Source organism: Macaca thibetana, chromosome 7 (assembly GCF_024542745.1).
Source record: "Macaca thibetana thibetana isolate TM-01 chromosome 7, ASM2454274v1, whole genome shotgun sequence".
NCBI classification, from domain to species: domain Eukaryota; kingdom Metazoa; phylum Chordata; class Mammalia; order Primates; family Cercopithecidae; genus Macaca; species Macaca thibetana.
In genome coordinates, this window is record NC_065584.1 from 2,007,714 (window position 1) to 2,033,038 (window position 25,325).

Here is a 25,325-nt window from a genome sequence, read left to right on the forward strand (position 1 = left end):
TTGAACAGCTTTGCTTCCCGAGGTTAACAATCGTCTCGTTTTCTCCACTTGCCTAGTTTTTCATGGAATCATCGCTGATTCTTCCCTAAAGTGCTCGGCAGCAGAGCTCCTGAAGGGAAAGGGCTCAATCAGGGCGCCCAGGAGACCCCTCCCAGAGCTGGCGTCCACCCTGCTTGCTACCCGCACCGGGGACCACGTCCTCCTGGGCGGGAGGACGGTGCGCCTTGCTCGTGGTGGAAAGGCGTGGAGGGGTGCACTCCGAGGCCTCAGTCGGGAAACCTCACTCATCTGCCTTCCGGGAGATGGGGCTTGGCTGGGCCTGGAGCCTCCACACCCGAACGTGGCTGCCGAAAGGCAAAGTGGGGTTTGACTCCAGGCCTTTGTATGTGACCCGCTTTTCCTCTAAACGCATTTCTTCTCCCATGTTCTAACAGTTTAAATACACCTTGAAGGGGCCCCTCTTTATTTCTGTGTTCACTCCTTCTTCTCTGCTATTAACTGGACATTGGACCAATGGACTGATTGTCTGATTTTTTTTCTCTCCTAGTTTCTTTGTTTTTGCCCCATCTTCTGGGTGGTAACCTCAACTTTATCACCTGGTCCTTTCATTCCACTTGTTACTTCTCCTAACCCAAGTGTCAAGAGCTTTCCTCTCATCTGACCACATCCCAGGATGGATCCCTTTCCTTTCTCTGAGAACATTCATGGGCTTTGTTTTGCTTTAGTTTCCTTCTGTTCTCTGCACTGGCCCTTCCTCTGAGTTCCATTTTTTTTTTTTTTTTTTTTTTTGAGACAGAGTCTCGCTCTGTCGCCCAGGGTGGAGTGCAGTGGCCGGATCTCAGCTCACTGCAAGCTCCGCCTCCCGGGTTCACGCCATTCTCCTGCCTCAGCCTCCCGAGTAGCTGGGACTACAGGCGCCCGCCACCACGCCCAGCTAGTTTTGTGTATTTTTAGTAGATGGAGTTTCACCGAGTTAGCCAGGCTGGTCTCGATCTCCTCACCCCGCGGTTCGCCCGCCTCGGCCTCCCAGTGCTGGGGTTACCAGCTGAGCCCCAGCGCCCGGCCTCCCCGTGCTGGGATTACCGGCTGAGGCCCCGCGCCTGGCCCTGAGTTCCTGACCCCGCGGTCTGCCCGCCTCGGCCTCCCTGTGCTGGGGTTACGGGCTGAGCCCCGCGCCCGGCCCTGAGTTCCATTTTCACGTTGCCGACTGATCTTCATGTCAAAAGCCCTCCCCAACCATCTGGTGACTTTTGGTCACCAGGAGACTCCCAGGTGCTGGACAGCTCACTGCATGTGCTGCACCCACAGGCGCTGGGGTAGCGGGCATCCTGCTGGGTCCCCGATGCCAGCAGCTGGGTCTGTGGGCTTTAGAAGTCTGGCTGCTAGGGTCCTGGGAGCCAAGGAGGCAAGAGGGGCACGGGGGCCCACCAGGGGACAGCCCATGAGCCAGGTGACCCCCACTTGCAGCCCCCGCATGAACCGTGCTGGCCTGGGCCTAATGCCCCAAATCTGGGTCCTCTGAGTCCACTGCTCCAGCCCAGGGAAGGGTTCTGCAGGTTCACCTGACCCCCAGACGGGTCCTCCACCTGTCTTCCGCACTGCCAGCCACACGTCAGCATGGTTCCTGTTCTCCCGACCCTGACCCGGGCCAGGGCCGGGGCCTCTCAGGTTGCCCAATCCGGCTGGCTGCCTTCTGAGCTGCGCCCACACCTCCCAGTGGCGCCTCCTCTCCCACCTTCCTTGCCCTGTGGGTGCAGAGCTCCAGCACCCCTTTCTTGTTATTTGAGGGGGCGTTCAGGCCAGAGAACAGAGGGGAGGTCTGCACTCAACCAGCTGCGCCCACCTGGAAGCCCCGCCTGGAGCTCCTTGGTGTGGAGGGCACTGGCCACGCTGTGTCGCAGGCCCACGGGTTCCTTTCCACATGGTGAGCGTCTGGGTCGGCTGCCCTGCCTGAACTGTCTGAGACAGTAGTCATGCCCCTCACAGGCTGGTGTCCTACCCAGAGACGGACAAGTGTCCAGGCCATGTGGCCCTGGCCCTGAGGAGGAGGGAGTGCTAGGACAAAGGGGACAGCTCTGAGCGTGCGCAATGCTACATCTGTACCTGAACATCGCCAAAGGGCCGGAAGCCAGCCCCCACCTGCACACGCCTGCAGTCTACTGTCTGCACGTGGAAGCCAGAAGCGGCACGAGGGAACCTTCCCGACAGTGGCACCTCTCAGCTGTGGCACCTCCCAGCAGTGGCACTCGGCCAGGCGCCCACAGAGGCACTGCAGCCTCCCACCCCAGGCTGCCTGCCAGCTGGCTGTGTGGAGCCAGCAGCGCCGTCTGCCAGCCGCCCCTCCACTACACGGACCAGGAGGGACCCAGGGCCTCCCCGAGCCATGGTTCAACTCAGCTGAGGAACCTCCCTCCGCACCTCAGTTTCCCTACAGTCCGCATGCTGTGATGTGTAAGGTGCAGCCCCGCAATCGGGAGGCCCAGCCACAGTAGCAGCACCCGTTCCAGCCTCACACTGGGGAGGCTCAGTTCTCAGGAGCAGCGCCTGTTCCAGCCCCGCACTCGGGAGGCTCAGTTCACAGGAGCAGCACCCGTTCCAGCCGTACCCAGAGTCCAAGTGGCCTTGCTCTGCAGGCGGGCAGGCCCTGCCCAGCAGGGGCAGTGAGACGGACTCAGAGGACACCTAGATCATTGCCCGTGCCTCCAACAAACAGGCCTGCCCCTCAGACCTCCCAGGAAGCTGCAGGGGAGCAGACGTCACACCCCACGCTCCTCGGCCCCAGGTGGTGGCAGATGCCACAGGGAAAGGCCCTTGACAAGCACAGCCAGGGAAGCCCAGAGCCCAGCATGGCTACGTCAGAGGTGGCATGCTAACCTTCCCCACCCTGTCCCCTCTGATTCCAAGAATCCCACATCACCGCTGCCACCAAGCCTGATGTCCAGGAAGGCAGCTTCTCACAGGTAAGCCTGCAGCATGCAGCACGGAACACCAAGGGCCCGGGTGCCCCAGGCCTGGAGTGGGCGGGGCTCCTAGAAGGCAGCCATCAGGCCACTGGCTCCAGAGGTTCGGGGGCTCGGGAGCCCTGCAGGCAGGCACAGAGAGGTCTATGAAGCACCGAGCAGCTCACCCCACTCTCTGCTGGAACCATGTGTCCACTGGTGGGGACGACCTGCCCTCCCTCAACACCCTTAGAAAGTCTCCAACCAGGAGGAGAAGGGAGGCTGGGGTACCCACCCACCATCCCTGAGGACAGCGAGAAGGCTCCCAGGGTGTGCGGGTGCCCTGCACCTCCACAGCCATCTGCAGCTCTGTCTCCCAAGCTGACGGGACGGAGGCTGTGCCGAGGCGGTGGAGGCCGGGAGTGGCTGGGGCTGAGGGGCCCATGTGTCACCACCCCCCAGGAAGGATCTGGTGCTGCCAGGCTCAATGCATGGGCACAACCACGTCCCCGATCAAACAAGCATCTGCCAAGGACTCATGGCAGACACGAACCAGGTGGGAGCAAGGGCTGCCTGAGTGACCAGGGAGGGTGCCTCCAGCCACGCAGACACCTCAGGGGTCAGGGCAGAGCTCACAGCCCTGCAGGGCCAGCTGCTGGGAGCTGGGCAGGGCAGGGGCACTGAGTGTGGCTTCCTGCAGCCTTTGGTTGGTTTCAGAATCATGCCATTCTGCTCAGGCTCCCCAGGGGACGCTGGCACCTTCAGGGGACCCAGCGCCCACAGACCAAGTGTGGAGTGGGCAGGCAGCTCAGGGCAGCCACGCTGGGTCCTGCACGAGGCCAGCAGGCCCCTCACTCAGTTTCTCCAAGCGGGGGCCAGGGTGCAGGTGACAGTGGACGGAGTCACTGAAGGGCCTGCACAGTGGCCAGTCCAAGGTCAGCCCCAAAAGGGGGCCACCCACACTGGCCACCCACAGGGCAGGAGCTGGCGTAGCCCTCACCCACTACCCCCTGCAGCCACGCCAGGGCCACCCAGTACCTTGTTGAGCTCCTCAATCCTCCGGATCAGGTATGGGTTGCTGGAGGAGTTCTCGAAGTAGACGTAGTCTGCAAACAGCAACAGACAGAGCAGAGGGTCACCTGTGGTACCAAAGGCCAGACCCAGGCCCACCTCCCGCTGCCCAGAGACCCGGGGCTCAGGCAGGGCAGTGTCACCACCCCCACCTCTGCTCTCTCAGGCGAGGAACAAACAGAGGAAGCGAAGCCCCCACACCATCAGGGAGGGGTGGCTGCAACCAGAACGGACTGACAGGCTGGGTCAGGGCCAGGGAGATGCACCAGGAGGGGCCATTCCCAGCAGGAGCCAGCAGCCCCCATCCTGGATCCTCACAGACGCCAGCCGCCCCCAAAGGCTCAGGCCCTTCTTGGGGAAGCTGTGGGGGCCAGGTGGCAGCTTCCCAGGCGAAGCCCAGCTCCAGCACTGCCCAGACCCTGCTGGGAGCCCCGGGACACCTTCCCACTGGCAGCAGCCAGCCTGGATGCTACACCCTCAGAGCCACATGGCCACCACCACCCTGCCCACAGCGGTCCCCATCTTTCCCTCCAAAACACAGCAGCAACTACACAGAGAACACAGCTGGGGCTTCCTGGGCCCAGGCAGGCTCAGAAATGGGGCAGAGTTGCTCTAGGAATGACAGGGTCACCCTCACTAGAGCTCAGAGACAGCAACAGGCAGCAGGCACTGGGAGTGCCCCGAGACCGGCCATCAGGTGAGTACAACACTTCCCTCAGCGACGACACCATGGGGCCCTCCAGCCTTCTCACCAGTTCCACACGCAGAGAGCCACTGAATCTTCCGGAGCCCAGAGGCTTACTCTGGAAGGCCCAGGAAGTCCAGGCTGGCGGTGCTGACACCCCGATGCTCCAGGCCTCCTGGGGCCGCTGCAGGGGCTCAGCTTGGGAGGCAGTGAGGCCACATCCTCATGAACCAGCACCACGAGTACCCTCGCCAGCCCACCCTGCACCAGCTCTGCAGGGAGGACTGAGCAGGAGGCCTGTCTCAGCTGGAATCACCCCAGAGGCCCACACAGGCCTGGGATTCAGCAACATGCAGCAAGACCAGCACCAAAAAAGCCCAGCCTATCCGTCCACATGGAGGCCAAACCTGTGCTGCGAGGACCCTGTGGAGGGGCCTGGAGAGTATCTCCCTCCTGCTGCTGGCACACACCTGCAGGCTCATGCCCATGAGGACACACCCGTGAGGACGCACCTGCAGGCACACACCCGTCAGGACACACTCATGGGTGCACACCCGTGATACACCCGTCAGGACACACCTGCAGGCACACACCCGTGACACACCCGTCAGGACACACTCATGGGTGCACACCCGTGATACACCCGTCAGGACACACCTGCAGGCACACACCCGTGACACACCCGTCAGGACACACTCATGGGTGCACACCCGTGATACACCTGTCAGGACACACCTGCAGGCACACACCCGTGACACACCCATCAGGACACACTCATGGGTGCACACCCGTGACACACCCGTCAGGACACACCTGCAGGCACACACCCGTGACACACCCGTCAGGACACACTCATGGGTGCACACCCGTGACACACCCATCAGGACACATTCATGGGTGCACACCCGTGACACACCCGTCAGGACACACCTGCAGGCACACACCCGTGACACACCCGTCAGGACACACTCATGGGTGCACACCCGTGACACACCTGTCAGGACACACCTGCAGGCACACACCCGTGACACACCCGTCAGGACACACCTGCAGGCACACACCCGTCACGTGACACACCCGTCACGTGACACACCCGTCAGGACACACCCGTGACACACCCGTGAGGACACACCTGTGGGTGCCCACCTGCGAGGATGCACCTGTGTGGGCACCCATGTGCAAAGTCACGCCTGTGCGTGTGGCTTCTGAGCCCCGCGTGCTGCCTGAGTAAACCAGCTCATCAGATGAGGCCACGCCCACACAGAGCTCCACCGGACAATGGGCTAGGAGCATGGAGAGTCCAGAGGGACACAGCCTCGGTGCCCAGGGACACGCACAGCAGTGAGTGTTCCCTGCAGAAAAGCCTGCAGAAGTGGCAGGAGGCCTGCAGATCTGTGTCAGGGTTACAGAGTGTTCTGAATGCAGGATGTGGCCATGCTTGGGCAATGCTGTGAAAACTCTAGAATTAACTGAATCACATACTCAGAATTGGTGGATTTCTCTTTTTTTTTTTTATTTTGAGACAGAGTCTCGCTCTGTCGCCCAGGCTGGAGTGCAATGCCTGGGCGTTGCACTGCAAGCTCCGCCTCCCAGGTTCACGCCATTCTCCTGCCTCAGCCTCCCGAGTAGCTGGGACTACAGGTGCCGCCACCTCGCCCGGCTAATTTTTTATATTTTTAGTAGAGACGTGGTTTCACCGTGTTAGCCAGGATGGTCTTGATCTCCTGACCTCATGATCTGCCCGCCTCGGCCTCCCAAAGTGCTGGGATTACAGGCGTGAGCCACCGCGCCCGGCTAAAATTGGCGGATTTCATCACATGTAGATACCTCAAATTTTTTTTCAAAAAAGGTCTCAAATCAATGGTCTAACTTTTCACTCCAAGAAACCAGATAAACAAATTAAATCCGAAACAATGCACCAAACTTGCCAAAAACTGGGGGGAAAATGTCCCTTAAGTGAGGAAAGACAGACAAGGTGGGGTCCGTCCACTTGATGGAAGACTCCTTGGCCGGGGCCAGGAGTGAAGCCCCCTGGCAGCACAGGGCCTGCAGCACCGGAAGGCCCACTCGGGGGAGGTGGCGGGCACGACGGCTGCGTGCAGCGGGGCCACCTACAAGCTGCTGGCGCAGGAAAACCAAGGCGTGGAAGATGAAAGAACATGCAGGGAATTCGGGAACTGTTCTGTATCATGACTATGGACTTCCAAAATTCACAGAACTGTACACATAAAAGGAATTGTACTGAATGTAAATTATGCTTTAATAAACGGACAAATAAAGCAAGAAGGCAGGAAATGATACAGTAAAAATAATGTGAAACAAAAATAGTAGAGGGGAAAATATCAAAGGAACCAAAAGCTGGGTGTGTATTTGAGACGGAGTTTCGCTCCTGTTGCCCAGGCTGGAGTGCAATGGCGTGATCTCAGCTCACTGCAAACTCTGCGCCTCCTGGGTTCAAGTGATTCTTCTGCCTCAACCTCCCAAGTAGCTAGGATTACAGGAGCCCACCACCACGCCCAGTTAATTTTTGTATTTTTAGTAGAGGCCAGGTTTCACCATGTTGGCCAGGCTGGTCTCAAACTCCCGACCTCAGGTGATCCACCTGCCTCAGTCTCCCAAAGTGCTGGGATTGTAGGCATGAGCCACCACACCCAGCCTACAAGCTGGTTATTAACAAGATCAATAACTGAAATCTATAGCCACACTGACAAAGAAACAAAGAGAGAAGCCACAAGTAACCAACATCAGGAACGACAGATGGGACATCACTGCAGATCCTACTGACACAAGAAGGGGTATAAGGAATATTATGGAGGACTTTATGCCAGAGAATTTGACAACTTAAATGGAATGAACCAATTGCTTGAAAGATATAAACACCAAAGCTCATTCAAGAAGAAACAGGTAACCCTATTCACACTACAGAAATACAACAACAAAAACCCTAGGCCCAGATGGCTTCATTGGTGAAGTCTATCAAACATTTAAGGAAAAATTAACACCAATTCTACGCAACTCTTCCAGAACACAGAAAAGGACAGTGTGGACACCATTCCCCGATACCAAAACCAAAGACACACAAGGAATCAGGAGGATCACTTGAGTCCAGGAGTTTCAGACCCCATCTCTAAAAACAAATGATTTTTGATTAGGCAGGTGTGGTAGCATGTGCCTGTAGTCCCAGCTGCTTGGGGGCTAAAGCGGAAGGATGGCTTAAGCCCAGGAGTTTGGGGCTGCAGTGAGCCATGATGGTACCACTCACTCAAGCCTGGGTGACAGAGTGAGACCCCATCTCTAAATATAACTTAAATTTTAAAAAAAATTGAAAAATCAGTGTAGCTCATCATATTCACAGATTAAGTAAGAAAAACCCTATCGCTATCTCCGTAGATGCAAGAGTATAATCTGAAAAAACTCAACACATACTCTATTAAACTCTGAGCAAACAAGGAACTAAAGGGCACTTCCTCAGCCTGGTAAGACATTTACAAAAAACCTACCGCCAGCATCATCCTCAGCGGTGAGAAAAGGGCTGCTTCTGCTGGGATCAGGGATTGTGGCAGGGGTATACCTACTCTCACCGCCACTGCCTCCCACCGCCACTGCCTCCCACCGCCACTGCCTCCCACCGCCACTGCCTCCCACCGCTACTGCGGACCATCAAGGAAGTCCCAGCCAGGACAATGAGAAGAATCAATGAAAGGCACACAGACTGGATATGAAGACACAAAACTTTCTATATGCAGATGATGTGACTTGCTATACAGAAATCCCCAGTGTCTACGAAAAAGCTATGGAAACCGCTGAGAAAGAGTTTTGCAAGGTCACAGGTCAACATCAAAAACTAAGTCCTCTTTTGGGCCAGGCATGGTGGCTCACACCTGTAATCCCAGCACTTTGGGAGGCTGAGGCAGGCGGATGACTTGAGGTTGGGAGTTGGAGATCAGCCTGACCAACATGGAGCTACCCCATCTCCACTAAAAATACAAAAAACATTAGCTGGATGTGGTGGTGCACGCCTGTCATCCCAGCTACTCAGGAGGCTGAGGCAGGAGAATGGCTTGAACCCGGGAGGTGGAAGCTGTGGTGAGCCGAGATCACGCCATTGCACTCCAGTCTGGGCAATGGTGAAATTCTGTCTTTAAAAAAAAAAAATCCTCTTTCTATGTACTACTGACAAACAGAAATCAAAATTGTAAAAGTACCATTCACAAGAGCACCAAGAAAAATTAAATGCTTAAATATAAATTTTACAGAAGATCTACAGATGTTTAAAGATCAAAAGATCTGTGCAAAGATCTATATGCTGAAAAGTACAAAACACTGGTGAGAAAAATCAGCAAAAGATCTAAATAAATGGTAACAGATGAGACGTCAAGGGTTAAAATACATGTTGGTGAGCTTCCTATAAAGGTTGGGATAGTAAATACTCCACGCTATGCAGGCCAAGAGGCCACACCAAGGATATTACGTAAGGACTAATATAACAATTTCCGGCCGGGCGCGGTGGCTCAAGCCTGTAATCCCAGCACTTTGGGAGGCCGAGACGGGCGGATCACGAGGTCGGGAGATCGAGACCATCCTGGCTAACATGGTGAAACCCCGTCTCTACTAAAAAATACAAAAAACTAGCCGGGCGAGGTGGCGGGCGCCTGTAGTCCCAGCTACTGGGGAGGCTGAGGCAGGAGAATGGTGGGAACCCGGGAGGCGGAGCTTGCAGTGAGCTGAGATCCGGCCACTGCACTCCAGCCTGGGCGGCAGAGCGAGACTCCATCTCAAAAAAAAAAAAACCAATTTCCACATATTTTATACTGATGAAATTAAAATAACTGGGCCAGGTGTGGTGGCTCACACCTGTAATCCCAGCACTTTGGGAGGCGGGCAGATCACGTCAGGAGATCGAGACCATCCTAGCCAACATGGTGAAACCCTGTCTCTACTAAAATACAAAAAATTAGCCAGGTGTAGTGGTGCACGCCTATAGTCCCAGCTACGTGGGAGGCTGAGGCAGGGGAATCACTTGAACCTGGGAGGCGGAGCTTGCAGTGAGCCGAGATCATGCCACTGCACTCCAGTCTGGTGACAGAGCAAGACTGTGTCAAAAAAAAAAGCTGAGTGCAGCTTTCTATAATACAGATGCACTCATGAGAGGACTTGTTTTGGGAGATGACATTTTGCTTAATTGGGTTCAAATTTAATGTTCTTTATCACCAAAATCAACGACAAAGGTGCATCCATGAGTGCCGGCTTACGGCGCGTTCCCGTGTTTCCTCTGTGACTGTCTTTCCACACAGGGCTGCCAGGCACACTGTCAGCCCCAGGTGCGTAGCTCTAAGTGCCAGCCTGGCTACTGAGCCAGTATGTTTTCCCCTTCCTGGAAACGGCCAGCTCAGCAGGCTTGGACCTCCCGCGTTCTTCCTTCCAGAGAGGTCTGACCCTTGACCTGCTCCGAGGAGGTCACCTTGGGGCCCTGGGAGCATCCTGCCTCCCAACAGCATCTGCTCACCCAGGGCCTCAGGCCGCCTCAGACAGGCTACCCTGACAGAGTGACGTACCGTGGCGCCTTGTGGCATCCGCCTGACCTCTGGAGGGGCTGAGACGGAGGGACCGAGGGCAGCCACACGGGTGCTCAGCCAGGCCCACCTGACCAACCACTAAAAACACCTGGGCCACCAAGGCTCAGGGGAGCTTCCCTGGTTGGCAATACGCCAGGCCTGCCATCCCAGACCACTGCTAGATCCACGCACCTCCCACACCTCCGCTGGGACAGAAGCCCAGAAGCCCACCCAGGTCTCTCCTGAGCCTGGACCCTGTGCCGCTCCCTCTGCTGGTGTGTCTGCGTCCGTTTGCTGTAAGGAACTGCAGCCCTGGCAGAAGTGCTCTGCTGTATTCCAGGAGTCCTAGCGAATTACTGAACCCGAGGGTGGTCGTGGGGCCCTCCACTACAGCATGTGATTACGCCACAGTCCAGTCACTGTCGGCTGGAGGTCAGGTGGGAGCTCCTTAACACACAGCTAAGTGGATTTTGAAATGTAGATGTTTCTCTTGTACTTGCGTCAAAGTCCCAAACACACTGCTGTATAGTTTGAGCCCAGAAAATAAGCTCACTGCAAATCTGTGTGGCAATGGAGACTTTGCCTCTCATTTTACCTCTTGACAATAACTGTACAAAGCAGTTTGTGATTTAAACACGAGCTGTTGCCAAAACGACTTCATCACCGTATAAATTTTGCAAGTAAGTGTGGTTGTGCCTTGTACTTTAAGACGAATTCATAAAGAACGTAGAGAACTTCATGCAGCAAAAACTAGTTTCCCAAGTCATCCGGTGGACTGATGATGGCAGTCAACAGTGGTTCTTCTCATTCTGAAATTTTCCAATTTCGGCGCTTTTTCAAAAAGCAGGCCAGACACAGTGGCTCACACCTGTAATCCCAGAACTTTGGGAGGCCGAGGCAGGCGGATCATGAGGTCAGGAGTTTGAGATCAGCCTGGTCAACATGGTGAAACCTCGTCTCCACTAAAAATACAAAAATTAGCCAGGTGTGGTGGCATGTGCATGTAATCCCAGCTACTTGGGAGGCTGAAGCAGGATAATTGCTTGAAGCTGGGAGGCAGAGGTTGCAGTGAGCCGAGATCGTACCACTGCACTCCAGCCTGGGCGACAGAGCGAGACTCCGTCTCAAAATAAATAAATAATAAATAATAAATAAATAAATAAATAAATAATAATAAAGCAATAGAACTTCACACTGCTGAGCCATCAAGCTGCTGCACAGGAGAGCAAGCCAAGATGTTCAGCTTTAGGCCAGGCACAGGGGCTCCCGCCCGAGCCCAGGAGATCGAGGCTGCAGTGGGCCAGGACTGTGCCACTGCTCTCCAGCCTGGGCAACAGAGCAAGACTCTATCTCTTTAAAAAAGGTTTTTTTTAATTCACAGAACTGATGACAGTCAAGTCCACAAGGTCAAATAAAGTTCACTGTTGACACTACTGGTTCAATAAGGCATGACAGACTCAAACACTTTCCACAGGCCAGGTGCAATGCCTCAAGCCTGGTAATCCTAGCATTTTGGGAGGCCAAGACGGGTGGATCACTTGAGGTCAGGAGTTCGAGACCAGCCTGCCCAACATGGTGAAACCCCATCTCTACTAAAGATAGAAAAACTAGCCAGGTATGGTGGTGCATGCCTTTAGTTCCAGCTACTTGGGAGGCTGAGGCAGGAGAATTGCTTGGGCCTGGGAGGCGGAGGTTGCAGTGAGCTGAGATTGTGCCACTGCACTCCCGCCTGGGCAACAGAGTGAGACTCCATCTCAAAAACTAAACAAATACTTTCCACAAAATATTTACCTGTCAACAAGTAACAGAATGAATAACTATAGGTTTTTTAGCACTTTATATGTTTAACAACCCTTGTACATTTGTCCAACCAAGCCCTTTTCTGTGCCACACTTCTCCTGTCAGTAGGATCTGCAGTGATGCCCCATCTGTTGTTCCTGATGTTGGTTACTTGTTGCTTCTCTCTGTTTCTTTGTCAGTCTGGCTATAATTTCAGTTTATTGATCTTGTTAATAACAAGCTTGGCTGGGCACGGTGGCTCACACCTGTAATCCCAGCACTTTGGGAGGCCAAGGCGGGTGGATCACCTGAAGTCAGGAGTTTGAGACCAGCCTGGCCAATATGGTGAAACCCAGTCTCTACTAAAAATACAAAAATTAACTGGGCGTGGTGGTGGGCGCCTGTAAGCCCAGCGACTCGGGAGGCTCAGGCAGGATAAGTGAAGACAATCTTGTGGAACTCAGCCCTTCAGCTGCAGAACCTAATCTCTCCAGGTAAGCAGTGTCAAAACTGGGCTACATCACTGGATAACCGGCTGGCCGCTGGTGGGGAGAAAGCCCACACACATTCAGGGACCAGAGGTGAAGTGTTCTGTGTTGAATGTGTGAGAGTAGGAAAAAACTGAGCTTTTCCTGTCCCTATCACAAATACTCAACCCCATCACGGCGGCTCAGAGCGGCCACATAGTAACTGAATCCCATTAGTGCGGCCTGTTCCCCTAACACTTTATTTCTGAGCACTGAAATGTGAATTTCATATAATCTTCATGTGTCATGAAGTTTTCTGCCTTTGATTTTTTTCTCAACAATTAAAAAATGTAAAACCCATTCTTAGCTCATGAGTCATCAAAAACAGGCAGTGGGCCAGTTTGCTGGTCCCTGTACAAGAGGACCCAAGATTGGTTCAGATGCCAATTATTTCCCAAACTGATCTACACGGGCACCGTGCTTAGCTTGACGATGCTTTGCAGGTATTGTGTTTCTTACAAATTGAAGGTTTGTGGCAACCTGCATCAAGTCCGTCGGTGCCTTTTTCAAACAGCAGGGGCTCACTACGTGTTGCTGTCACAGTTTGGTAATTCTCTCAATATTTCCAACTTTTTAACCAGGATTCTATCTGTGATGGTGATCTGTGGTCAGCGATCCTCGATGCTACTACTGTAATTGTTCTGGGCACCGTGAGCCATACCCACCTAAGAATTTAATCATAAATGTGTGTGTTCTGACTGCCCCAGGAACTGGCCATTCCTCCACCTCTCTCCCTCTCCCGGGGCCTCCCTATTCCCTGAGACACAGTAATATTGAAATTGGGCCAATGAGTAACACCGCCATGGCCTCTAAGGAGTCCAGTGAAGGGAAGAGTTGAGAGTCACACATCTCTCACTTTAAAACAAAAGCTGGAAATAAATGACTAAGCTTAGTTAGGAAGGCACGTCGAAAGCCAAGATACCCTAATGGAAAGCTTGGCCTTCAGCGCCAAGCAGGTAGCCAAGCTGTGAATGCAGAGGAAAAGTTCCTGAAACAAATTAAAAGTGGGCCGGACACGGTGGCTCACACCTGTAATCCCAGCACTTTGGGAGGCCAAAGCGGGTGGATCACTTGAAGTCAGGAGTTTGAGATCAGCCTGGCCAACATGGTGAAACCCCATCTCTACCAAAAATACAAAAATTAGCCGAGTGTGGTGGTGGGTGCCTGTAGTCCCAGCTACTTGGGAGGCTGAGGCGGGAGAATCACTTGAACCCAGGAGGTGGAGGTGGCAGTGAGCTGAGATTATGCCACTGCACTCCAGCCTGGGTGACACAGCGAGACTCGGTCCCCCTGCAAAAAAAAAAAAAGAAAAAGAAAAAGAAAAAAGAAATTAAAAGTGCTGCTCCAGGTTGGGCGCAGTGACTTACACCTGTAATCCCAGTACTTTGAGAGGCCAAGGCCGGTGGATCACTTGAGGTCAGGAGCTGGAGGTTGGCCTGGCCAACATCATGAAACCCCGTCTCTACCAAAAATACAAAAAAATTAGCCAGGTGTGGTGGCATGTGCCTGTAGTCCCAGCCACTTGGGAGGCTGAGGCAGGAGAATCGCTTGAACCCAGGTGGAGGTTGCAATGAGCCAAGATCATGCCACTGAACTCCAGCCTGGGTGACAGAGCGAGACTTCATCTCAAAAAAAAGAAAACAGTGCTGCTCCAGTGAACTCAAGAATGATAAGAAAGCTAAACAGCCTCAGTACTGATAGGGAGAAAGCTGAAGTGGCCAGGATGGGAAATCACAGCAGACACATTCCCTTCAGCCAGAGCCTCAGCCAGAGCAAGCCCTAACTCCCTTCAGTTCTATGAAGGCTGAGGGAGGTGTGGAGGCTGCAGAAGAAAAATCTGAAGCTAGCAGAAGTTGGCTTGTGAAGTTAAAGGAAAGAAGCCATTTCTATCACATAAAAGTGCAAGGTGAGGCTGGGCATAAAGGCTCATGCCTATAATCCCAGCATTTTGGGAGTCAAGGCAGGAGGATCACTTGAGGCCAGGGGTTGGAGACTAGTCTGGGCAACATAGTGAGACCCCATCTCTACAAAAATAAATACAACTAGCCAGGCATGGTGGCGTATGCCTGTAGTCCCAGCTACTCAGGAGGCTGAAGCGGGGAGGATCACTTGAGCCCAAGAGGCTGAGGCTACAGTAAGCCAAGATCACACCACTGCACTCCAGCCTGGGCAACAGAGCAAGATGCTATCTTAAAAAAAAAAAAGAAAAGAAACACTTCTTTTTGGTTTCTGTAGAAATCAACAAGCCAATTCTAAACTCTGTAAGGGAAAGCCAAGGAACCAGAACAGGCTAAACAATTTTGAAAATGAGGAACAAAGTTCAAGGATTCCCACTACTTGATTTCAAGAATGACTGTAAGGCTGGGCACGGCAGCTTACTCCTGTAGCCTCAGCACGATGGGAGTCCGAAGTGGAAGGAAAGCTTGAGCCCAGGAGTTTGAGACCGGCCTAGGAACATAACAAGACCCCATCTCTACAGAATACAGAAAAACTTAGCTGAGTGTGGTGGCGCACACCTGTGGTCCTGGCTATTCAGGAGGAGCACTTGAGCCTGGGAGGTAGAGGCTGCAGTGAGCCATGATTGTACCAATGCACTCCGGCCTGGGTGACACAGACCTTATCTCAAAAAATAAGAAAGAAGCCAGACTCAAAAGCCCACATACTGTGCAATTCCACTTCTACCACACTCTGGACAAGGCAAAACGGCAGGAACAGAAAATACGTCAGTGTTGCTGGGAGCTGGGGGAGAAGAGGCGGCTGACTACAAAAGGTCACAAGGGAAGCATGTCAGGTGTGGAAGAGCTGCAGTGGCCACACAGTTGTGCACGAGTGGAAAATCACAGGCCTCTACGCATAAGTGGGTTCCCATGTGAAACGTATATCTCAATAAACCTAATTTTTTTTTTTTTTTTTCTGAGACAGTCTCGCTCTGTTGCCCAGGCTGGGGTACAGTGGTGCAATCTCCACTAACTGCAACCTCTTCCTCCTGCACTCAAGTGATTCTCATGCCTTGGCTTCCCAAGCAGCTAGGATTACAGGCACGCACCGCCACGCCTGGCTTTTTTTGTATTTTTAGTAGAGATGCGGTTTTGCTGTGTGGTCAGGTTGGTCTCAAACTCCTGAGCTCAAGTGATCTGCCTGCCTCAGCCTCCCAAAGTGCTGGAATTACAGGTGTGAGCCACTGTGCTCAGCCTAAACCTTGCTTTAACTTAAAATATACACGCACCCACAGAGTCAATTCTAATTATTCGCAGTAATTATGTTCTACAAAGTCACCACTAATACTGAACTACTGAACACCAAACCTCTGTTCCTACAGGAAATACAGGGTCAAGTTCCTATGAGCCTCTGGTCACAACATTTTCAGCAACCAATCAATATTCAACAGCCTTATTTTACGTTTCTGTCAAAGAACTTTATACGATAATTATTGTTGTTCTCTGACACTGAACTGACGTGGGGACAGAGCCTGTCCAACACACGTTCTCTCCATGGGACCCGTCCCAGTCTGCCTGTGCCCAGGGACACTCGACAGCACTGCAGTACCTCCCCCAGGGGCATCAAAAAAGCAAAAGCACCAAGAGCCCCCAAATGCAAGAAGCATGGCCCTCAATAGACGGAGAAAGGACAATTTGCTTCCAACATAAGAGCAGTAGCAGAGGGCAGGGTCCCTCACTCACCCCAGCAGGCACCCAGGCACCACGCAACTCGGGCTTTTAGCGGCCTGTGCGTGCCCGCAAATGACTGGGAAAGTGACATGTGTGAATTTTGGGGTTACACGTAAGTTTTAGCAAGTAGGGGATGGGGCCACAAAAGGATTGGGGGAAAACAGACATGACCCCCAAGATCATTGAGCACCAAGAGCTGCGCTGCAGAGCGGTGCCCGTGGCCCCTGCCTGTGCGGGACCCTCCAGGGCACAACCCATTCCCCTGAGCTCACCCACAGCCAGGTCTGCCATGGTCAGAGACAGGGCACCAGGAAGCACAGACAGGAACTTTCTTGTTTTTTCCCTTTTGGGAACAGAGTCAAGAGAAACAGCAACAGTTGTCGGGAAGCCCCCGGCACCCCTACTCCAGGAGCCGGGTCTCCATGTGACAACATCCCAAATGCTGCAGGGGTGTCCTGTATTTTTATCTGCAAAACCTGGGAACTGCTGCAAGCCTCGTGCCTGGCCCATCCTCGGGGGCATCCTCCTCCTCCGTCGCTGTCCCCACAAAGTCCAGGAAGGATCGGAGACCAGAGCCCCAGCGTCCGAGGTGCATCCAGCAGCCAGGGATGAGGACAGCAGCCCACAGGGGATGCAGACAGACGTTCCCTCATGCAAGTGGCCAGATGGCGCAGGCACCGTGTCTCCTGGAGGAAGGGACAGAACACACCCCTCCCCCAGAACTGCCCCAGCCCAGCCCAGAGAAAGCCACACCTCAGGGCCTGCCCCCATGTGCGCTGCGCCGTTGTTGTCCTCTGAAGGCAGGGGATGAGCCAGGGCAGAACCAGGCATGCCCCACACCTGATTCCACCACTGACCAACTGCATGGGCCTTGAGGCTCATTTTTTTTTTTTTTTTGGTGAGATGAAGTCTTGCTCTGTCACCCAGGCTGGAGTGCAGTGGCGTGATCTCGGCTAACTGCAACCTCCGTGGGCTCATTTTTAAGGTGTGCTTGGTACCAGGAGTGGCTGCCACTGCCCCGGTTTCCTCCCCTGTGACGACGCTGCCGTGAGGACAGCCTGGCAGGGCACAGATGGGAAGGGACGCATGGGTCCCTCCATGCCCCAGGGGTCCCCCAGCCGCAGATCTGTAAACCCTCCTCCTAATGGCACCCACAGAGCTCAGGCCCTGACCGTGGAAGGGCTCTGGGGGCAGAGGGGCACTCGAGCTCCTCAGGCCACCAGGGCTGTCCAGGCAGAGAAAGCAGCAGAGCCCACGCCAGGCCAGATCATGGGGCTGCAGTGCTGAGGCCAGCCCCGGGGAGGCTGCAGGGCGGCTCTGAGGAGCGGTCACCTCAGACCCCTCAGGTGCGCTGCACAGCCCAGGCGGGAACAGCCTAGTGGGTGGTGCAAAGCCCCCAGAAGCCAGCCTGGGGCCTGGTCTCAGGGGTGCGGGGGGCATGCTGGGGGGTGGGTGGGGTATAGGAGTGCGGGGGGCATGCTGGGGGGTGGGTGGGGTATAGGAGTGCGGGGGGCATGCTGGGGGTGGGTGGGGTATAGGGGTGCGGGGGGCATGCTGGGGGGTGGGTGGGGTATAGGGGTACGGGGGGCATGCTGGGGGGTGGGTGGGGTATAGGGGTGCAGGGTGCTGGGTGGCCCTGCACTATGAGGGTGGCTCCAGCCTCACTGGGCTTGGCTCCATTGCCACCAAGATTCCCCAGCTTGCACACTCAGACACGAGCCCACAGGGACAGGAACGGAGCAGGCCAGCTGGGGTGGAGGTGGGGGTGGGGACACCAGCAACACGAGAGCCCCAGAAAGCAGCGAGCCCAGGCAGCACACAAGGAAAGACCATTTGGAGAATACTAAATGCTCTGCCGGGCATGGTAGCTCACAACCTTGCAACCCCAGCAGCACTTTGGGAGCCCAAGGCAAGCGCATCGCTTGAGTACAGAAGTTCAAGACCAGCCTGGGCAACATACAGACTCCGCCTCTGTAAGAAATTTTAAAATTAGCTGGGTATGGTGGTGTGCACCTGTGGTCTCAGCTACTCAGGAAGCTGAGGTGGGAGGATCGCTTGAGCCTGGGGGGTGGAGGCTGCAGGGAGCTGTGATGGTGCCACTGCACTCCAGCCTAGGCAACAGGAGACCTTGTTGCAAAAAAACATAATTACATGCTCTCAAGACAGCCTGTTGGAGTCTAAGGTAGCGTCTAAGCTGCCCCCCAACAGGGTCTCAGGGTGGGCTCCTCTTGGGGAATGGGGGCCCCCATCCCTAGCAGGACTCAGCCCATAATCTGGCAAGAGCACCCCAAGTTCAGCTGGAGGAGGAAGAAGGCCCTGCAGCCAGTGCTCCTCCAGGCACCTGGCCAGGCACACGGCACCTCCCCTGGCATCCTGGCCTCACCTGCTGACCAGCGTCCAGATGCGCAGCTGGGGACCCACCTCTAGGTAGGACGCCTGCAGGACCACTGCAGCAGTCTTGACACCCGAGCCCACACACACGGGCGGGAATGGCACTGCCACAGTCGGGCATGAGGGATATGCTTCTTTGGACGATTCATTCCAATATCTCTCATTGACAGCTACTTTTTTTATTAATCTGAGAGCTTAATGGTCAAACTCTCCACTCAGAACAATATGGGGCCAGGCACAGTGACTCATGCCTGTAACCCAGCACTCTGGGAGGCCGAGGCAGGCGGATCACCTGAGGTCAGGAGTTCGAGACCAGCCTGGCCTACATGGTAAAACCCCGTCTCCATTAAAAACACAAAAACCAGCCAGGTGTGGTGGTGCGTGCCTATAATTCCAGCTACTCAGGGGGCTGAGGCAGGCGAATCGCTAGAACCCAGGAGGCAGAGGTTGCAGTGAGCTGTGATTGTGCCACTGCCCTCCAACCTGGGTGACAGAGTGAGACTGTCTCAAAAAAAAAAAAAAAAGGGTCAGACGCAGTGGCTCACGCCTGTAATCCCAGCGCTTCGGGAGGCTGACGCAGGAGCAGCTCAGTGGCCCATCCTGCCTGGAGAGCGAGCCAGGGCTGCCAATGGCGCAGTGCTTAGGCCGATCCTCACAGGCCAAGCGAGACAGCCCCACGCCATCCCCTCCAGGACATCACACCCGGGGCCCCGGCCACTTCTACAACTCCCGCTCCTGGTGCTCACGGGATGGCTGTCTCCAGGGCTCTTCCCTGCTTTCTTACATGGGTGGGACCCCAAAAGTCGGCCCATGGAGCAGCAAGTGTCGAGGGACACGGTGCACTCAGCACTGCAGGGTAGGGTGCTGGCTGCAGCCCTCTAAAATCTGAAATGTTTTTTAAGTTTACTTTTTTCCCCGCTGGCAAGTATGTAGAGCAATAAAGTTTAAACTTCAAAAAAAACACCAGAACAAAAATACGAAAGCAGCACTTCTAACAGCACCACAGAGAGCAGATGATGGCACACGCCAAGCCCAGGGAAGACCAGCAGCACGGACCGGGTGCTTCTGCGCAGGCTACGCCAGAGGCCAGGGCCCTGCAGGGGCAGAGGCTTTCTGGCATCTTTTCAAACTACACTAATTTTTTTTTTTTTGAGACGGAGTCTCGCTCTGTTACCCAGCCTCAACCTATACTAAAATTAAAACAAAAAGGCCAGGCGTGGGCTCACGCCTGTAATCCTAGCACTTTGGGAGGCCGAGGCAGGTGGATCACTTGAGATCAGGAGTTCGAGACCAGCTGACCAACATGGAGAAACCCCATCTCTACTAAAAATGTAAAACTTAACCAGGTGTGGTGGCGTCTGGCTAGTCCCAGCTACTTGGGAGGCTGAGGCAGGAAACTGCTTGAGCCCAGGAGGTGGAGGCTGCAGTGAGCTGAGATCGCACCTCTGCACTCCAGCCTGGGCCACAGAGCGAGACTCTATCTCAAAAGAAAATTAAAACAAAACAAAACAAAACAAAATTCAGCCGGGCGTGGTGGCTCAGGCCTGTAATCCCAGCACTTTGGGAGGCCGAGGCGGGCAGATCACGAGGTCAGGAGATCGAGACCATCCTGGCTAACACGGTGAAACCCCGTCTCTACTAAAAATACAAGCAATTAGCCGGGCGTGGTGGCGGGCACCTGTAGTCCCAGCTACTCAGGAGGCTGAGGCAGGAGAATGGCATGAACCCGGGAGGCGGAGCTTGCAGTGAGCTGAGATTGCGCCACTGCACTCCAGCCTGGGAGGCAGCAAGACTCTGTCTCAAAAAAAAAAAAAAATCCAAAAGATGGGGCGTTAACCTCTTGCAATGAAGAACAGGAACACCCAAGGCAAAACGGTCACGGTCTGTCCACTGAGAAGCAAAGCCCCCACATGAGCAAGCTGCAGGTGGCTCGCAGGCACTGATTTCTGCTGTCCTGTTTGGATGCTATCTAACATCTTCACGTTCAACCCAGGGAAGAAACAGCCCGCCATCGCCCTGGGGCCTCTCAGCCCACGGCAGGCTCCAAGCCTTTCCAGCCTTCGGGGTGGACAACCCTTAAGGAGCAGAGGTCAGGGAACCCTGACCCCGCCACCCTTGCCCAGGCCGTCCGCTGCCCTCACAGGCACGGACAGCAGGCCTCTGCCCATGGCCAGGGCACTCCACGGGGAAGAAACAGGCCGTTCTCTCCCGCTCACCACTTCACCCAGCTCAGCTGGCACAAAAATGCTGCTGCCACACCTTCACCCTGCCCAGCCCGACCTGGCAGGGCCTCAGAGCAGTCTGCCAGCTAAAATACGGGATGCCCAGATAACTGTGAATGTCAGATAAGAATCTTCCGGGACAAGTATGTCCCATGCCATATTTGGGACATACTTACACTAATAAATTTCTGTTTATCTGAAACTCAAACTTGCCTGGGCATCCTGTACTTTTTTTTACTAAATTTGGCGCCTCTACACATGAGGTCCCTTTGCGGGGGGGAGGGGGCAGGAGCAAGCCCCTTCCCAGGCTGAGTCCCTGCCAGCAGCTCTCACAGGCCAGGACGGCCGCCCAAACGGGGCCCATGCCAGGCAGCTGGTGACAGACGGACAAAGGCTGTTCAGGAGACACCTTCCTCTCTCTTGTCTGGGGGCTCAAGAATCCAGACACCCACCTCCTGGGGCGAGCACCAAGACAGGAAGCCAACCTACAACACCCAGCTCACTGCAACCACAGGCCCTGCCGGGGTCCTGCCGGAACCCGGGGTTCGGGTCCAGAAGCCAGGGATCAACGCCGCTTCTCCTATAGGGACTGTCAGAGGAGAGCGGGAGAGGCCCACAGTCTCACCTGCAGGGAGAGGACGTCCTTGGGGTGGGCACACGGAGGGCCTGACAACCCTGAGCACACCTGGCCACAGTGACCACGGACTGCACACACAGCAGCAGTCTGGATCCCACGCGTGGCTGTGTTGCCAGCAGACAGCACCCAACCTGCCATGCTCCTCATCACAGAGAGAGACCAGCAACATCTCCGCCAGGCATGGTGGGCACCTCCGCCACAGCCTGGGGGTCCAGGCCACCCAGCCTCACAGCACTGGAGTGTTGTGGGTCAGTGAGGCCCCCGGACGGGCCTCCAGGCACAGAGGGACAGAGGGTTCAGGGAGGGCAGTGCAGACCCACACGGGGCTCCTCCCAAGCCTGTGCAGGGCCCAGGGGAGCTGCACCTCCGGGACGGGACAAGGCAGGGTCCTGGCTTTCGTCAGCCACAGCACAGCTGCCACAGGGCACAGAAGGATGACTGAGAGACGAGGTCCTCACCCACACCATAGGGAAACCGAGGCACGGGACGGTGGGGGGGCAGCCAGGCTGGCGCCAAGTTCACAGGCAGGCGGGCCTGAAGGCCGAGCAATGCAGCCCCTGGGAAGGCACGAGTCGGGGTCGGGGTGTCCCCAGCCCTAGAGCCCAAAGCCGCCACCACTCCCCAACCCCAGCCTGGGTGGGGGCAGGGAGAAATCTTCTTGGGACCAATCCCAAAACCATGCGCAGTGGGCCCGGCTGGAGCCCAGGCAGTAGGCATCCTCTCTACCGGGATGAGAAACCGGGCCCTCATGTCAGGCTGGAAGGGGGGTCTCCAGGTGGGGAGAAAGAACAGGAAGAAACAGGTCGCTCCCTCAAGGGACCCCACACCCAGGCTGCCCCAGGCGTGGGGTGGGCTGAGCCCACCTGTGTCCACACAGGGACCTGGCAAAGCTGTATGAAGCTGTGGGAGGGGGCTGACGCTGGATGGGCACAGGCCCACCGCCCCTGTGAGAGGACAGGGGAGGCCCAGAGCTGCTGATGCAGACTGACCGCCCATCTCACAGACGGGGTGTAGGGGGCTCCCACCGTCCCCAAGGTCACAGGGCTGGCCGGCGAGACCACACGGCGTCCAAGGCAGCAGAGGCCACGCTCGAGGGACACGGCGTGTTCTGGGCACTCGGGGTCACGGGCATGGGGATCAGGCCAGAGCGAGAGAGACCCCAGCTCCCTCCTGCAGCGCAGGCTGCAGGTGGGAGAGGCAATGGGCACCTGCCGAGAGGGTCACAGGCAGGGAGGGGTCTCAAGAGTCCCGGGGAGGGAGGCACTGATGGAATGATGGAATGCGCACGACCCCCCATCTCCCTGTGAAAGACCCCACGGAGTCCCAGGCACTCGAAGGAGGGCAAGGCCCAAAGCTGCAGGCCCGCGGGGCCCGAGCAACAGGAGGCTTGACCCAGAGAGGAAGCCCCGGGCCCCTGCCCAGGGGACCCTCCGGCCTCTCCCCAACCCTAGCAAAGCGCCTCCCGAATGGGCTGAGGTGAGCGGGAGGCAGGGAAAAGTTTGGGGGGACTTAGAGGCGTGCTCGGGATACTCGCTCCCTGCTGAAGACCCCCTGAGAGAGCCCTGCGGGGGGAAGCCCCGGGGCCAGGCTGCAGGAGGGCTCTAGGGAGGAACGCGGCCCCTCACCGGGGCTCCCCATCCGCAGAGGGGACGCACCGGAGTCCTAGCACAGGGCCGCGGGCCGGGGGAGACCCCACAGCCCCAAAACTCCTGCTCCCAGACCGGCAGCCGGCGCCTCCCAAGGCCACGTGCTCCCGCGGGGGGCTCCCGGCCCCGGCCCCCCGGATGTCCCCGGCCGCCCGCGCACCCCCGCCACCCCCGCGGCCGCCCCCTCGGCCCCAACAGGTGGGCCGCCCCCCACCCCCGGGCCGCCGCGCCCCGCCCGCCCCCGATGGGGCCGACCCGCGGGGCCATTTTGGGTTGGGGTGAGCACTGCGGGGGGAGGTTCGGGAAGGAGCCGGGGGCCGCGGGGGCGGGCGGGGGGCGCGGGGCCTGCGGGGCGGAGGGGCGGGGGAGGCGGCAGCGGCGGCGGGTGGGGGCTGCGGGCGGGTCGGGGCCGGGCATAAAGGCGGTGCGGCCTTACCTCCGACCCTGTACATGTTGGCGGCCATGTCCGGGCCGGCGGCGGCGGAGGGGCCCGGGGCGGGCGCGGCGCTCGGCGCGGGCGGCCGGGAAAATGGAGGCGCGATGGCGGGGGCGGGGGGCGCCGCAGGCGTTTAAAGGGGCCGCGCTGCTGCCGCCGCCGCCGCCGCCGCCGCCGCCGAGGCCGCCGAGGCCGCGCAGGGACGGGAGGGCCGCGGCGCGGGCGGGAGAGGAAGAGGAGGAGCGGCCGCGGGCGGCGGGGAGGGGCCTCGGGCGCCGCCGCCCACCGCGCGGGCCGTTACCGACCCCGCGCCGCCCGCGGCCCGCGCGCCCCTTCCCGGACAGTTCCTCCCGGCGCCCCCGAGTCCTCCCCGCGCGCCGCTTCCCGGGTGGGCCCTTCCACCAGACCCCCCTGGTAGATCCTCCCCTAGTGCCCTGGGGGTAGAGGGGGGATCCTCCACAAGGGTCCTTTCCCTGGTGATTCTTCCTGTGCCCCACAGGTGAGTCCTGCCATAACTCTCCAGGGGGTTCCTCCTGATGCTGGGGTCCTCCGGCACTCCCCCCTGACCCCCAACAAGGGCCCTGAAACTCAGCGGCCCAGCCCTGGCCTCGGGGTCCCCACCCCACACCTCCCTTCCAGGCCTAACCTTTGCCCCCGACACCAGGCAGCGTGTGTCCTTGGCCTTCGCCGCCCAGCCCGCATGGCATCTCTGGACCGGTGACCGTGCGCGCCTTGGTGTGGGCAGGCTCCGTAGGCGGCAAAGCCTCCCTGAACTGTGACCTGGTGAGAAGGCCACAGAGGAGGTGCCTGTGCCCAAAGGCCACCTCCGAAGACCCCACCTGAGGCTGGAACCCAGCGCCTGCTGACCTCCCCAGCCCTAACAGGGCTGGAGTCCGGGAGCGGCCGTGCCCTTTCCACAGTGAGGCAGCTGCCCTCCCTCCCCACCACCTGTCAGGATGCCCTCCTGTGTGTGTGTGTGTGTGTGTGTGTGTGTGTGTGTGTGTGTGTGTGTGTGTGTACAGGTCTAACGAGAGGAGAGTCCAGTGACCCAGACGCCCCAGCCAGGAAGAGCATGAGGTGGGAAGGGGGCTTCCCAGATGGAGAAAAACAGATGGTCCCACAGTGGCTTGGAGACAGGTGCAACATCAGTGTTGGGGGAGGTGAGGAAAAGGAGCTGTCTTGGGGCTCCAGGCTGCTGGTTTGAGCAGCACCATGGGTCTCGGCCCTGCCTGCTCAGATGCTGGAGGTCAGTGACTGGAGGGAGCTGACATCTACCTGGGACATCCCTCCCTGTAGGACATGGAGCGGAGTGTTCAGGGCTATCAGGAGGGAGCCCTGTGCCCACGGTTCAAGATCTAGGCAGGTGGGACAGATGTGGTCAGGGTGCTGGGGACAGAGCATAGGGAATCCGGCACACAGGACACCAGCCAGGTGGGCAGAAAACAGCATGTGCTGGGAGAAAGCCAGGTGGGGGTGCCGAGGAGAGCAGTGGCCACAATGTCTTGGCTGCAGAGCAGACTAGAAAGGAAAACCCTGCCAGGGTTAGCACAGGGCCAGGAACCGAAGCTGCAAGGCGGTGCTGTCTCTGGGGAGAGAGGGCTGTGGGTCCCAGGACACATCCTACGGGCCGCAGGGAACAGGAGCTGGCTTGCTGGTGATTGGGTGGGAAGAGCAGACAGCCAGGGGCCAGGTGCAGGAGAGGGGCAATGACAGACAGGCAGTGTCTCCCTAGAAAGAAGGTGGGGCTGCTGCCTCCCCTGTCCTACAGC

The 25,325-nt window shown here is 56.9% G+C and overlaps 2 protein-coding genes across 5 annotated transcripts in view; both read right to left on the reverse strand.

Moving 5' to 3' along the window:
- LOC126958638 (cysteine-rich protein 2) overlaps positions 1-24,124 on the reverse strand; it is a 63,899-nt gene extending 39,775 nt beyond the window's left edge. Inside the window, exon 1 of the mRNA XM_050797003.1 lies at positions 24,114-24,124. The gene's annotated coding sequence lies outside the window, so the exon portion shown is untranslated. The remainder of the gene's footprint in view (positions 1-24,113) is intronic.
- The window catches only part of MTA1 (metastasis associated 1), a 78,104-nt gene that overhangs the window by 29,457 nt on the left and 23,322 nt on the right, over positions 1-25,325 (reverse strand). For 2 of the 4 annotated variants that reach the window (XM_050796985.1, XM_050796983.1), the window contains exons 1-2: positions 23,557-23,732; positions 3,978-4,045 (exon numbers count right to left, since the gene is read on the reverse strand). In XM_050796985.1, the coding sequence (XP_050652942.1) occupies positions 3,978-4,045; positions 23,557-23,584 (96 nt within the window). In that variant the 5' untranslated portion in view covers positions 23,585-23,732. Of the gene's footprint in view, positions 1-3,977; positions 4,046-23,556; positions 23,733-25,325 lie in introns of those variants that run through there. The other 2 variants (XM_050796984.1, XM_050796986.1) reach the window with 2 other exon arrangements.